Source organism: Fragaria vesca, linkage group LG2 (assembly GCF_000184155.1).
Source record: "Fragaria vesca subsp. vesca linkage group LG2, FraVesHawaii_1.0, whole genome shotgun sequence".
Classification (NCBI taxonomy): Eukaryota; Viridiplantae; Streptophyta; class Magnoliopsida; order Rosales; family Rosaceae; genus Fragaria; species Fragaria vesca.
In genome coordinates, this window is record NC_020492.1 from 16,383,878 (window position 1) to 16,399,231 (window position 15,354).

Below are 15,354 nucleotides of genomic sequence, written 5' to 3' on the forward strand. Positions count from 1 at the left end.
ATTGCTCATGAGTTGATACCTAAAAAATAAAAAATAAAAACAAGAAGAACAACAACTCAGCTTAATATTAAATGTCATAGACTGATTTGAATATAACTCTAAATCTTTGTAGCTGAATTATGGCAATATCTTTAGTACGAGCTTGGAAATGAGCTAGATTTTCTTTGTTTGCTAGAGGTGATCGAAGACAACATTATACAAGTCTGTCAAATTACAGAAATTATAGTATCATGTTAAGACAATATATATTAGGAGAAGGTTGTGGGAGGAGACAATTGCTGAGGAAGGTTACCCGCTAGTTTAAGCTTATGAGTTAAAGCCCATGGATTCTGACACTATGCTCCGTCCTGTTAAGTGTGTAAGGGTACTTGGGTCATTTCTCTATAATCCCTACCCTATATATTCTATCAGATGTACACTGTTCAATTCAACAAGTAATACAAGATGTAGTCTTTATCTCTCCTCTGCGTTCTACTTCTCTGTCTTTGTTCATTTCAATTCAATAAACCATGATTTCTAGCATGGTATCAGAGCCTCGGCTCTTATCCTGTGGACTTCATGCTTTCGTCTATCTTTAGCTTCCGCTGTTATCATCAGTTTCTTTCGCTTTCAATTTTCGTTTTCCCCAATTTTCTAAATCCCTAGCCTCATATCTCTAAGTTTCATGCCCAGTCTATTAATTCGAAGCCGATAAATCCTCAAATCGGATTTCATCATCGTTACCCAGCCTTTTTCTCCTCTTCTTGTCACGCTCTGACAGAGAATTTGGAAATCTGAATTCGGGACTTAGGGTCTGCATCTGAGTCTGCTTCCAGTCCTCAACTTTGCTCTTTGTTCAGTCATCTCTGTCGTCTCCTTTGGACACTTTGGTCGCTGGCGTATCTCTTCTCGTTTTCTCATCGATTGGACTAGCGGCAGTAGATGGTGATTTGATGTCAAATGTGCAATGGGTATTCTGGGTAAATTTTTCTGAGCTTCTGTTTCTGATGGAATTTTGAGGCTTTCAATATCTGATATCTAGATAGTAATTTCATGGTTATGCTTCTGATTTGTGCTATGGGTTATCAATTTCTCATAATCCTCACTCAGCTAGCATCAAATTCCTTAGCAACTTTGGTATTTGTCTGTCTGATTGAGCATCCCTACTCTTGATTTGTGAATTCTCTCTAGTTTGGTTGTTATGACAATATCATCAGTTTTCCATTTTTATTTTTATCAAAAGAAATTTGTGTCTGCCGTCAACCAAAAGAGAAGGTGACGAAGCAGTTTTATAATCTTGTTTTATTTTGGACTGGTGAATTGTCTTGATGGATGGATTGGAGTCTGAATGCATGGATTGTGAGTGAGATGTGTTCATTTTGGGAGATGGTTCCATGATTGCTGCGAATTTGCTGTGTTGAATGTTTTATGGTTGTATTGCTGCTGAAAGTGATTCAATGGGGCTGATATATTGGAGATAAGTTTCTATGGAGGGAGTATATATGTTTTCAGGCTTCTGGTAAATACGAGTGCTTATGCCATGCATATCAAGGCAGGTTTCTCAATGGTTTGTGCTGAATGGTTTTACATGGTTGATGGTAATGTGCGACTGAATTCCAGAATTACTTAGATTGGTGCAGTGTAGCATATCATGTGGCAGTGATTTGCAGTTTTTCAGTTTCTCTAAATTTCAGTTTTCAAACAAATATAAAGAAGTTTTACAGTTTGCAGACAAATATGAAGACATTATTCAAGTTTTCCATCACATGCTGCTCTGTTACTGGGTTGTGTTTTTCATATCGTTGTACTGCCATTGCTATCATCATGTGAACAATGAAAATTTTCAGCCAGCTCTCTCCTCCTTCAAGACGGCCATTTATCGCAATGGAAGTTTTCTTATGATATCAAGTTGGGTTTTGTTTTGGGATGTTTATCTTAGTTCTCTACATCATGTAATGTAATTGTTGATTGCTTTGTACCAATGCAACCATTGTGCTTGTTACCAAGCATATGGTTGAGGGGGGGGGGGGGGGGGTGTTAAGTGTGTAAGGGTACTTGGGTCATTTCTCTATAATCCCTACCCTATATATTCTATCAGATGTACACTGTTCAATTCAACAAGTAATACAAGGTGTAGTCTTTATCTCTCCTCTGCGTTCTACTTCTCTGTCTTTGTTCATTTCAATTCAATAAACCATGATTTCTAGCACGTCCAAGGTGAATCATGACATGGACACACATGGTCATGTTACTTGGGCGACAGTTGCTCCAGCATATTGCAGGCTTATATTGGCTAAGAATCTCATGAATCTCTTTGAAGAATTCAGCAGCTAGATGTAGTTCGTCTTGTTTGAGTGTTTCTGATATGCTGGCATATATGTTAAACTCATCGATCTGTCTTATTGCGCGCAGACCATCATGTTACAATTCGAATCAAATAAACTGCTTCTCTTGACACAACGTCACAACCCAGACATATTTTGATTTACAAGATGCTTGCTCCTAGTACCTGTCCTTTCCACCTGCACCAAGGCCTAACGTCGCAACTGCTTAATTTTTCGTGTCCTATATATTTTTCTTTATGACTAGAACTAGCCTTGGACTCCCAATAATTTTCAGTCTTTTTTCACCAATTCTGTAGTATGTTTTGACCTGTGTTTGTCTGTAATTCTGATGGATTATATGTGCAAAAACTTTTTGTGCCACATGATAGAATTTGTATGGAAACTAACTTCTGGTATCGTTTTGGACCTTGAGGTCTTATTGGCAGTTTGAAATTATGAGGAAGTGTTCAAAAATGCACAGTTGTTGAAGACATTTAAGTACTTGAGGAAATCACCTGTACCTATTTTTCCCTATGTCAATTATGTGCCATCAATAAAATTTCGACACGTGGAATTCCATTCACAAAACCTAACAGAGATCTAACACTGTTAGTTTTAGGAAATTAAATTTCTTTTTTTTACTTTAATAGAAAAGGTAAATTAATGGAAGAAACCCAGACGAAGAAGAATGGCAGCAGTGGCACCACCACCGTCCACCATTCCCCATTCTCATATTATCATCATCATCCCCTATTCCCCTTCTTCCCAAACCCTCCACTTACGAATCCGGATCCTCTCCTCATGAATCCCTCCTAATATTTCCTAATAAATCCATCTTGACTGTCCATTTTAATCGACGGCCATGATATCTCCACTCTAACTCAATAGCTATATATATGTACTCCAATTTCCTTCTTATCAAATTCTCGTCCTTATATTTTCTCGTCACCACCATCTCTCCCTTCCTCTCCACCACCACCACCACAATCACCACAACCGACGGCGAGCGCGAGCGTGACGACCACCATCACCCCTGAGAATCTTGACGCGTCGTCTCGGCAGTATCGACATCTGCGCCTGAATCGGAAGAAGAAGCAAGTCACATGGGAGGGAAACGAGTTTATGCAGAGGACACCGATGTTCGAATGTGTAATCCCCAATTTTAGGTGATATGCTTCATGTGATGTTGGTGTTTTTCTCTATATCTTCTGGGTTCAATGTTGCATATCAATTGAACATTGTTGTTTCGTCCAAAATCTGAATACATATGGTTCGGTTAATCATGGTTCTGTGTAGTTGAGAATTGTTAGTGTTCATAGCCATTCACAGTATATGATGGAATTGACCCATTCTACTCAATTCTCTTCATCTCTTACTGGGTAACAAGATAAATAAATGGCGCCCAGAATTTTTGTCTTTCTGGGTGTTGAAACATTTAGGAACCCAGATGGAAACGACTTCTGGAAAAAATAAAAGAAGACCTGGATTGGAAAGATTGAATTTTACAAGTTATCAAGTTCAAATGTTTATAACCGATTTGATGCTGTGAATTTTGATTCATGTTGGAAATTGAACAGTTTGCGTTGTTTGTTGGATGGCAGGTGTGGAATATTTTTTTTTTCGTGTGGAATTGCAGAATGCTTAAGTTTCAATTACAATTACAAGAATGGAACTTACAGCTAGGCTACCCAGATTGGCACTACTTGTATACGGTCTTTTGACTTTGAAAATCTCGTATTCAAGGGGAAGTAGGACGAGAATTTGAAGAGAGTTCAGAGGATAGATGAGAAATATCTCAAAACTAAAGTAAGAGACATTTTGGCCCTTGATTATAATTCAACAGTCTAGATTGTTTTATGAGACAATATTAGGAGAAGAATATGAGGAGAGAATCCGGATCCCTCCACTTACACCCCAAAAAGCTTCACTTTCTCTCTCTTACACCCAAACCACCTCTCTCCGTACTCTCCCTCCACCCAAAGTCTCAAACCCAACACACTCCAAGACCTCAACCGCCTCTGCAGTTCCGGCAACCTCTCCGCCGCCCTCACCCTCCTCCAAACCAATGCTCCCCCACCTCCCAGCGCCTCAAAGACGCCATTGACGCCCTCCCCTAGGCCTGAGGCCGCCACAGCGTCGACATCGAAACCCGCGGCAAACTCCACCGCGTCGTCTTCCAATCCATCTAATTCACTCACGAATTCGTCCTCAACAGAGTTAGACTTGGTTAAACGGAGGAAGAAGAGAAGGCTGGAGGGAGAAGAAAAGGCGGCTGAGTTTATTTTTCCTTTAGTAAAAAGCCAAATTTAACAGAGTTAGACTTGGTTAAGTGTTGTGAACGGAATTCCATGTGGCGAAATTTTTATTGATGGCACATAATTGGCACATGAAAAATTGGGTACAGGTGATGTCCTTCAGTTATTTGCTGAATGCTCTCCATACTTCAACGTATACGTATTGTGAGTTATTCATTGAAAATGAAAAGGCAAAGTGTCTATTGACTCTCTTCTCTACAAAACTCCAGACATAATATATGTGTTCTTTATAGCTGAAAACTGCAGTCATTTTATGTTAACCTGCATCTTCAAATGCTGAGACTTGGTTGGCCAAAAACAATTTTGCGATTTGGAGCAGAAAACAAAAGCTACCCCAACACAAGGCCGATAGATGAGCATGGACATAAGTATCAGCTGGTATCAGTGGCGGATCTAGGAATTAAATTTCTTCTAGGCTAGTTTACACCCATATATGTGTATTTTTTTTTTTGACAATATTGTTTCCATGTCAAAAAGATACTTCAAGGAGAGTAATATATAATGTCCTCATTAAACCCAATTTTCTTAAGATGGAAGAAAAAAATGGGGGAAGAAAATAATAAATAGTAATAGAAAATAGGAAATTATTGAATGAAAAAATAAGATAAAAGAAAACAAAGAAGAAATGTAGAAAGAGGAAGGGAAAGCAGGCAACGGGGACAAAAGAAAACGGAGGATGATGAAAGCTGGAATCGAACCCAAGTCAAGACAGGAGATGAAAATCTTTACGAAGCCATTTGCCAACTGAACTAGCAATGATATTGGTACCACAAGCACAGCTAGTGGTATATATCATAGATTTTTGTCTAGGCTTCAGCCCATATAGCCTCTCAAGTAGATCCGCCCCTGGCTGGTATTGAACTCCCATATACTTTGTGAGAGGTTTTGATACGTTACCTTTTCATTACATAAAGCTTTATGCCTAATGCACTTGGGTTTCTTTTTACACCTCATGGGATTCCCAGCATAATTGTGTTATCACTTATCAATGATGCTTTCAGAGTCATTTGAAGCATACTTCTGGCGTTGGCTCTACAAAATCAGGGATAGGATCCCATTATTTAGAGTGAAGATCAGGGCTATAGTTTTATGCACTAGTCACCTGACTCACCTCATGTTCGCCCTTGTCACCTCATGTTCGCCACCCCTTCCTTTTAGTGTTCAACGAAGTCGTCAATGCCTGCTGCTCTGATGGAATGGTCCATACTCCATAAGAAATGGTGACCTTTCTCTGTCACCGTACTTGAGAACCCTTTAAAGTAAGGGGTGTAATTTCTGGAGCCCCCAGAAAGCCAGTGAATCACTGATTCACTTCATATAACTCGTATTTTTGCTTGGTGTGGTACCAGCCTACCATCTGAGGTGGGTGGTGGGCATCATGTTCAACTTCTTAAGCCGTGAAGGACTGTTGTCTCACGTGCTCTCGTCGTGATCTAGGAGATGAACCAAGAACATCAAAAATTAGAAAAGCGCGCAGTGATACTGATATGTATGGAGATTGGGATGGATCTCCTTTTGCCAAAATTGGTTACTATCCAAAACACTGTCATTGCTTTCTTCCTACTATCCTGACACTCAAAATCTTCATGTCTGTTTCTCTCTGCTTTTTTCATTCACATATCTCATCTCCTGGTCTGTATTTTCCGCTCTGTGATGGAATATCTTAGATCAGAGTATCCCACTTCCATTTCCGAATCTCATAATATCGTCAAGTGCTTTTTCGGCACACCCTTTTCATGAGTTTACATACCCTGCAGAGTGTGCAGAGAGATCATGATGCCTACTCAACCATGTATCTATGTGCTTTGCTTTCTAGCTCTCTTTCTTTTGCATTGCTTTGGTCGACCCTAGCATGCGCATGCAGCTAAAAGCAATTTCTCTATCTGCTTGCTGCCTATATCCAAGTAAAGATATAATTGTTGGCTCATTTTTAACCAACATATTTTGGCTTACAATGCTTGTGTATTACGGTATACGTACACTTTTTTGCTTGAAAATATTGTGGAAAATAGAGTTGCGCATGAGCTATGGTGTTAGTTTGATGTATTTAGACAAAATTCATTTCGGGCAAGTGGTTGTCCAACAACACCAAATCCTAGGATGTGGGATTTAATGAATTTCCACTTGAGGTTGAAGTTCAATCCCCTGACTTTCTTTTTTCTTAATAAATGGAGTTCAGCTCTTTTTAATCAAAGAAAAATAAAATAAAAATCAATCCACGAACTGCTTCATGTCTTTGTATGCAACACTGTCTGCCATTGTAAATTTGCTTACACTTGAAAGGAAACCAATACACCAACACGCTCGAAAGAAACCAACTTTCTTACAAAACCAGTCCATGTGGGATCGCCATCTGCATTTATCTAACTGAATTTGTTCAAAACTATCGTACATATAATCAGTGTGTCATTGAGTTGGGACATTTTGAAAGTTGGGGGAAAATTAAGTTGTTGTTTCAAGTTTTTTCAATTTCGTGCCATGTTGGTATATATAAACCATTCATAATGATCAGTGCTGCTTCTGCATCATGCAAGTGCTTAACTAACAGTGTTTACGAGTTTTACATTTAGTTTGCATCGGGGTGTGAGTTTCAGAAAAGGATGGTCCTTTCATTTGACATGCATGTTAGTCATCGGCTTCTGGGTTTTGTGCCTCTATGTTTGCCTACATATTTTGTATACTCATAATCATCTGGGCTGTGTATGAGTGCCTCCATCTTGTGTTATGTTATATTTTTTTTTAGCTTATAATCATTTGGGCTGTGTTTAAAAAGCCTTCATAGAACATCATCTGATAGAGGGGTACTTGATTAATTAAGAAGAGACTAATTCTGCAAGTACATAGAAACTCATACTATTTAATCTTATTCAAACTGTGGTTTTGAATAATTGGACCTTAAAAGGGGAGGAGGGAGGGGGTGAGAGAGAGAAAAGATAAAACATCTACAATAACCTAATATTTTACACATTCATCAAATTGCTCTCTCGAATAGTACTTTGTCAATGTGATGGCTGATGATCTCAGGGTCACAGTAGTTTAAATAGTAAAAGCTCCTCGCTACCGTGAAAAAACTTTGCTTAAGCAAGGATTCTATGCCATCTGGAGATTTTAGCATCAATTCTACAAGTTGCTGCATATCTGATTCAATTGCTTGGGTTGTCATGCTCATTTTTGATTTGTAGCTGCCATCATCATTTACCTTAAAAATAAAAATAAAATATATCAAATACGAGCATTATGCTTATCATATAGTCAGAGAGGAAGAAAAATAATAATAATAACAAATAACATAGATAGTCCTTATCATGGATACATCTAACCTTGTGCTTTTGTTTTTGGCAAGAACGAAGTTGATTGCAAACTTTGTTAGTCAAGCTAAAAATATGCTCATATTCTGGATTATTAGAGAACAACCCCTGAGTTGGTGAAAGGCCAGCGGTTTGATTTATCGTTTCTACTAGCAGCTCAGCTTCATCTTGGTACATTCCACCTCTCTCTAGCCACTTCAGGAGCCATTTTACCCACTATATTTAATTGAAGAATTAATATTTAGAAATACAAAACAATAGTACTAGTTGAGCTATGATATATAGATGTTATATTCATCTAAATTTTTTATTCTCTATGTTATAACATTGTGTTACTATAATATGAATAATGAACTCACACTTTGACGTAGACATTGAATAATGTCTTGGCCATGTAACACCATTGTGCCCAATGAGAGTTGGCTTAGCGTCGCCAACAATGCCCCTAGAATTCCTTGCCCAGCAATCTTATTCGACCTCCTGTAACACAAATCTAAATGTAAATATCTCTTAAGGTGGTTCGCATTCATATACTTGCAGAGGTATTGGAACTAGTACCAGTTTATTATTACCTTGCAATTTCATACTCTCGCATATTTGAAAGGTTTTTGAACTCATCAACAAAAGCCTTCTTATCTTCATGAGAAGTTTCGCCCTTAAAATAAGACTCAATCGTGTCAACCAAGGAAGTTGTCTTAGCCCATGCGAGTCGCTCATTTGCTCTTTCAGGTTCAAAAATACTCGCTGCTGCAACAAAATAAGCCATGAGGAGACTTTTTTTGCTTAGTCCATAGCCTCCAAGTTTCCATTCTCCGTACCACCTGCATTACAAGTGATTGATTTGGCATTAATTTCATTATTATCACTAGATTCCAAACAATGGTTGAACTAGTTCCAAAAGAAAAAGAAAAAGAAATGACCACTAAGGAATTAGATTTGTTTGAATACTTTTGAAGGTTATCCCATTCACTGAGATGTAGTGCTTGGCAATTGTTGAAGTCTAACTTTGCCAGCTCAAGATACACATTATTGTTAACGTAGGGCATACTGAAAGTGAGCAAACAAAAAGCCAAACATACAGTCGTTAGAATCAAATTATTCAATAATAAGGATAAATTGCAAGATTAAATCACAAAAAGGCCGTCGTCATTACCCTAATACAGGACTTGATCCAAAACATAGGACGAGTGGAAAAAAATTATTATGTGAAGTTATAGAAAGATGAACAAAAATAATACCTGTAGAGACTCTTGCCAATCCACACGTCATCTCCACCACCATATTGTTCGATATAGACTTTAGTCTCAAGTCGAGGTAAACTCGCGTACCATGGAACATCAAGCGCATATTCTACCTGTTTGTTTAATATCCATCCTCTCAATTTAGAATCTTATATAAGCGATCGAGGACAATCACTATATTTAATTGTAACTGTCTTCTAATAATCTCTAAAGTTACATGACATCATGAATTGTTCTTAATATGCAATTTAGATTATACCTCTCCGGGCAAGTCCTTCATTATGATCCACTTGTCTAGAAGCTCATTTGAAGCTTGCTTCTCCCTAAGAAACTTTGTCGAGAACTCCTTAGCCTCATAGAGGGTCTTCTCTCCTGGCAGCGCCACCTGACTTGCCCTGTACAAGTTGTACATTCCGGTCACCGCCTGGTTCGATTGTCCCGCAAAGCAGAAAAACTCGTCCCCTTTCTTAAAATGCTTAAACACATCTGCACCCGAGCATGCATAATTAATTAGACTGTTTACTAAAAAATAAAATAAAAAATGGACAAAGCATAATATTCAAAATGAAAAAGAAAAAAAAAAAAACGGACAAAGCTTTAACATATTTAACTTGTAAACGTGTCCTAAAACAAACTCACCAGATGACACTTTGTGCCCATGCAACCGGAGCAGTCTGAATCCCATCGCTGTGTCATCGATATCTTGAACCTCTGAGTTCCTCGCCCAGCAAATCCCTTTCTCAGTCCAGAACCTTCATGATGTTATTTCCCAAAATTTAGTAATAAACTAGCTAATACATAGGCTTGTTCAACAAAACTTGTCATTAAATACAGCAAGATTCATACTTGGCTACGTAGTTCATACACTCCTTAATCTCCGGCTTGAAGTATCTGTACAATCCTAACCTCTGCAAGCGATCCACAGCCCACATGTGTTCGAACAAGTCGACTGGGTAAACATTAGGGACTGAAAAACAAGACAAAAAGAACATCAATTCCCTTGCTGCAAATACTTCTCAAGTGACAGTTTTGGATTAGACAATTGGCATGCATTCACTAAATCGAGTCATTAAAACCTACTTACCTCCTCCATTAAACTTGCGAACTGCTCTGGACAGATAGGACATGCATTTTTGGTCCTTGGTCTGCTGAAGCGCGTAGGCAGTGGATGCCGGAGAGAACAAAAACGAACCGTCTTGACATTGGAGTTTAAAAAGCTTTTCCCAGTCGAGACCAGCCATGCCTTCCATGCTATGAAGAAGCGTTGTGGGAACATTGTGCAATATGTCTTTGGGTATCCTGCTTCCACACCCACACGAATTAATCATTACACACGTGTATAAAGAGGAGGAACCACATTATGCTATAGTTGCATGGATAAGGTCTACTTTTCAGAAAACACAAAAGAAAAAAAAATAGAGGTAAGAACTTGCTTGGTTAATTTTAGGTTTCTGCAGGCATAGATCTTATGCAACACAGGAGAGTCATCAGGCACGTCAAGCTTTAAGCTCCGAGCTATTTCCAGAACAGAAGGAAAGGCAACTTCGAACCCAATAGGCATGTGTTCGATATTCTCGTCTTCCAGCTTGTGTAGGTTTTCCTTGAAAAACTTAATTCCTGCATACAAGCAATGACCAAATTGATCAATATTATCGTCGTCGACCATGAATAAAGAAGATGACTAACTGAGACTCTGAGAGAGCATCTATTCCGGCCTTACCTTTCTCGCACTTGTCGGGGTGGAGATTCCACGACTTCAAAGCGACGACGCAGGCGAGGGTGCTGATCATCCGATCGTGTGCGTTGTAGATGTCCTCGTAGCCCCAAGAACCATCTTCGAGTTGGTTGTTGGCAATCCATTCGAGGCTGGAAGGGAACTGAGGTGAACCAGTTCCATTGACGTCTTCAACCAAAGAAACCCAGGCGGTGTCATAGGCTGATACGCTGATCTCCCCATCCTCCATAGAAGACAGCATGGACTTGACCGTCTCCACATGTTCTCTGATAATCTCGGTTGTTGCAGAGTCGTCGTCCTAGATTGAAGAAAAGTAGTAGTAAGAAATTGGATCAGAACTCTTAATTAGGCCGAAATTAACCAAAGTTAAGTGTGTATTAGAGTCATCATTCAATAAGGACCTTGGTAGGAAGAGCCTCTTCATCTTGTTGTGTGTAATCCCCCACGATCGTAGGATTCTCACGCCACTTAATCACGTCTGGATAATCTGGAAATGGAGTGTGCAATTTTATTTGATATATGGTAAAAAAAAAAAAATTAGTAGACAAGTATAAATTAAAGGTACTTTAAATTTTACCTCATCTTCTGAAAGGGTGCAAAAGGAAGAATCGAATACTTACCTTGAGTGTGAGGTTTGGAAACCGCATTGCAGATTGAGGGAAGAACCCTTTTGTTTTTAGCCCCGAACAACCAGAGGCCTGTAACAATGGTAAAGAATAGTAAATGACAGATCACTCTTTATTTAACCTGTAGTACAACTAAGAAAACTAAAATATGGTGGGGATTGGGAATGGAAAAGACAAGAGTGGAAATGTAAACAATTTATGGTGGCCGAGGTGGCAGTTACTGGCGTAGTGAAATACACGAGGATTGCCAGTATTAAGGAAACTAGACCAAGAGAGAGAATCGATCCAAAAGATTCAAAGAGCAGAAGCTAGCACATGATGTATCACGCCACTCTCTGATAAAGAAACACAGACAGAACTAACGGCCGGAATTACAGGACCAACAAATAAAGAGAACAAAAGCCAAGCCGGCCGGAGTTCATGAGATGATCAGAGTTCTCAAGACAGGTCTTGAATCATGCATGCAACAACATAAAACAAATGGGGATGAAGAATCAAGATCCAAAACCAAGAAAAAAGTAAAGGGGAGAGAGAGAGAGAGAGTATAATGATTCAATTAATAAAATGGGCAAAACTTACCAGGCACATGTTTAGGTTGATTGTGGTTGGCGAAAGAAGAGGAGGCTGGAGAAAGAGACGATGATAGAGAGAGAAAGAGAAGGTGGGTGGAATGAGAAGCCATGATGATGATGTTGGGTGTGCAGGGGTGAGTGTACGTGTTGTTTGGGTGTAGAGAGTAGAGGAAGCAGGTCAGGGTGGGCTTGGTGGTGGAGGAGGGGATTAGATGAGAAGACTGAGAGAGGGAGTGAGAGGAAATGAAAAGAAAAGTATTGAGGGAGATTGGGGAAATGTTGCAAGGCTTTTAGGAGCACAGGGGAGCAAGCAAACAGACAGAAACGACTTCCCAAGAGATTCCCGCTAATAGGTGCATGGCATCATATATCTTCAACACACTCGCACTTCCTCTCTATATATAATGAGGGCACTCCTGTCCTTTTCCTTATTTGGATGGTTCCCTCTAGCCTCGATCTCATTATAATTTCAAATTGTGTCCCTATTTACTTTATTTATTTCCTTAATTATGTGTTTGTATCATTCTAAAAAATAATAATAATTAATTATGTGTTTGTATGGATTATGGAAGGATGTTCAGAGATGCATGGACCTTGCAACAGTGAAATTAATGGGAAATTAAATCCCAATATATTTGAATTTGTGTGGAAATTGCAATAGTCATTAATTAGATTTACCTAATTAAGTACATGAACGACAATGTGGACAACAATAAATGCTCAAATTTCTCACCCACAAATATGAGGTGTGATTTCGAATTCTTTTGCAGTATTAGTTTTTATATAAAAAAAAGGTTTTTTTTTTCCATAATTGTCACAAATTTAAACTTTAAAAGAGTGCGCCTTCTATAATTAAATATAAGGGATTATGCGATATTAGATCCTCGGAGGTAGACAATTTAAGGAACAAGTCTCATCCTTAAACCCAAAGGTGAAGGGTCTACCACACTCTCGGAACCAACCCCCTCATTTAAATATTTTATTAATGTAGAAAAAAAATAACATACAAAGTCTAATTTAAACAAAGGCATGAAAGAAAAGATGGAGATAAAACAACACCAGAGTCCCAAAACAAGATTATGCACGGGAGTAAGGCTAGGAAACCCTTACCAAAAAAGATTATGCACGGGAACAAGGGAACCCTTAGTCATCCATTCACAAGTATAGAGAAGAGTGTGCATTGTCATTAGAAGCTTCAAATTACCTAAGTACGTTTTTGTTGTTTTTTTGGGAATCAAATGATAATCATTTCAGTAGTCATGTCAAGATGGTCATTATGTATCCACCCGTTACCACGATAGACAAGACTTTGTAACTTAGAAATTATAGTGATATGTAGAATAGACCACTTATATTCGAATTTCGAAACCTATGACTCACTTATTCAAGCAAGCCTACTCCTATGAACAATAACATTGCCTCATACAAGCATTATATTTAGGAGAAGACAATTAATATCATTATCCTCTCGCGCTATGTACAAATTATAATCATTAATATCGTTAGGACAACAAAAATACAAAGCAGAAATAAGGCGAAACGTAAACAGTATCTTTTCATATGTCTGATATCCATAAAAGAATGAGCGATCGACATTAGCACGTAACTAGAAACCGTTAGGACTTCTTTGAATGATTTTCCAATCATGGACACTCATATGACTTATTAACACATGGCTACAAATAATGATACATTGGAATTCTGTGTGAATAATCTTCTGTTAATATTCACACAGAATTCCAAAGTAACAGAAATTCTGTGGCTACAATCATGTCCTCTTTTCATGGCGTGATCTTATTGAAGAGTAGAGTGTGGCTATTGAGATCTTCAAATTTGCTCACTATACCTCTCATTCTCTTTATACCTCATTTTACTTTTCAATATAAGCATTTGCTCAGTAGACCTCCATCCAAATTCATAACATAACCTTAGTTATTTATTGACATATATATCAATCTAATAATTATCTCTTATTCTTTTGTTTTTTCTTTTCCCTTTTTGTTTTTCAACATCCATTATCCCTATCTTCATTTTTTTGATTATTTTTTTCATGCAAGAAAATGTTCTATCATGAGTTATTCTATATATCTTTTTAATTGTTTTTCTCTTTTGTATGTGTTACTTTTTCTCCATTTTTTTTCTTCTGAATAATTTGATCTCTATTTTGTACCTCATAATAAATTATTTCAATAAATAAATATTTTCTATAATCAATAGATATTTTTTTTTTTGTAAAAATATTTATGCACCATGCAAGTATATGTGTTCAACATGTATGATAATACAAAATTTTATGTCACATGATCAATATTGATTATTTTTTTAGCTCTTATAAACTATATATATGCTTTAATAAAAAGAATTGGAAAACGAAAATTTATAAGGAAAATAATAAAGAATAAAATCAATTATTATTGAATTAGAAAGTCTAAAGAGAATAAATATAATATTTCTTTTTGTATAATTATTGTCCTTAATAGTCATTGTGTATGAGGATGTATATGTCGATCATTTAATTATTCACAATAAAGTGAGGTCTAGTGAGTAAATTTGAAGGTCCCAATATTGAAATATGAGTTCAACCTTCTATTTTATTTATTTTATAGAAAAATAATTACTAATCTAATTTTATTTTAAAATTTTGTTAGGAAGAAATCTAAGTCCATGTCATTCACTATATCTAATCTGGTCCATTAGATGTTTTTATATCTAATGACTGACATACAGTGTCAAATAAAGTGTCCATGAGAGAAATTTTTCAGTGTTACGGGAGGACCACGTGACAGTCTGACGTTGTCCTACGTTCCAATCAAATTTAAACATATAGATTTCTAATCAAATGATCGGGACCTATATATTAATATGTGTTGTACATTCAGTTTGATTGCATAACTAGTGGCATCTAATAACACGTTGCAAATTTGCAACCTAAGAAAGAAAAAGTTTTCATCGAGGGACAAGCCCAAAGAGCCCAGCCATACCTTAGCACTGATCGGAACATAAGAAAGGTCAACCTTCCCGTACCCTTACACTCCTTTTGAACGAGTGCAATGTATGCATAATATTATTGTCATTCTGAATTTCTGATGACATAATTTGTTATCATTAAAAAAAGTAAAAACCTCATATACTCGAGTTCTAAATATCACGCCCACTCTTCAAGAACTAGGAACCAGCTAAATAAAATGAAAACCGCCTCCATTAAATAGAGTGAAGCTGAACTTCGATGGATCGGATAAACATAACCAATATCC

The 15,354-nt window shown here is 37.5% G+C and overlaps 2 protein-coding genes and 1 non-coding gene across 3 annotated transcripts; 2 read left to right on the forward strand and 1 right to left on the reverse strand.

The window, feature by feature from the left end:
• Nucleotides 1-428: 428 nt before the first annotated feature.
• On the forward strand, nucleotides 429-2,473 carry LOC101312881. The gene is made up of 2 exons (XR_183989.1): nucleotides 429-959; nucleotides 2,392-2,473. It is a non-coding gene; the product is annotated as an uncharacterized LOC101312881 (transcript).
• A 212-nt stretch (nucleotides 2,474-2,685) lies between these two features.
• Nucleotides 2,686-4,204, forward strand: LOC101312025. Its single transcript, XM_004292540.1, has 3 exons — nucleotides 2,686-2,736; nucleotides 3,192-3,469; nucleotides 3,905-4,204. The coding sequence occupies exons 1-3, from the start codon at nucleotides 2,686-2,688 to the stop codon at nucleotides 3,984-3,986; spliced, it is 411 nt and encodes a 136-aa protein (XP_004292588.1). The 3' UTR covers nucleotides 3,987-4,204.
• A 3,310-nt stretch (nucleotides 4,205-7,514) lies between these two features.
• On the reverse strand, nucleotides 7,515-12,116 carry LOC101312317 (ent-copalyl diphosphate synthase, chloroplastic-like). The gene is made up of 14 exons (XM_004292541.1): nucleotides 12,108-12,116; nucleotides 11,523-11,600; nucleotides 10,888-11,200; nucleotides 10,601-10,784; nucleotides 10,252-10,466; nucleotides 10,014-10,134; nucleotides 9,807-9,919; nucleotides 9,427-9,653; nucleotides 9,165-9,280; nucleotides 8,875-8,973; nucleotides 8,514-8,747; nucleotides 8,286-8,406; nucleotides 7,939-8,142; nucleotides 7,515-7,817 (listed from the first exon to the last, which is right to left on the reverse strand). The coding sequence occupies exons 1-14, from the start codon at nucleotides 12,114-12,116 to the stop codon at nucleotides 7,590-7,592; spliced, it is 2,262 nt and encodes a 753-aa protein (XP_004292589.1). The 3' UTR covers nucleotides 7,515-7,589.
• Nucleotides 12,117-15,354: the final 3,238 nt, after the last annotated feature.

Bases quoted from the DNA above. Each gene is read 5' to 3' on its own strand.
- LOC101312025 (XM_004292540.1), top strand. From the start codon at position 2,686: ATGATAGAATTTGTATGGAAACTAACTTCTGGTATCGTTTTGGACCTT. The intron at 2,737-3,191 runs GTCTTATTGGCA...CTAACTCAATAG, and splicing joins GTATCGTTTTGGACCTTGAG to CTATATATATGTACTCCAAT. The intron at 3,470-3,904 runs GTGATATGCTTC...GTTGGATGGCAG, and splicing joins TGTGTAATCCCCAATTTTAG to GTGTGGAATATTTTTTTTTT.
- LOC101312317 (XM_004292541.1), bottom strand. The intron at 10,785-10,887 runs GTAAGGCCGGAA...GCTTGTATGCAG, and splicing joins CCCCGACAAGTGCGAGAAAG to GAATTAAGTTTTTCAAGGAA. The intron at 7,818-7,938 runs GTTAGATGTATC...TTTATTTTTAAG, and splicing joins GCCAAAAACAAAAGCACAAG to GTAAATGATGATGGCAGCTA.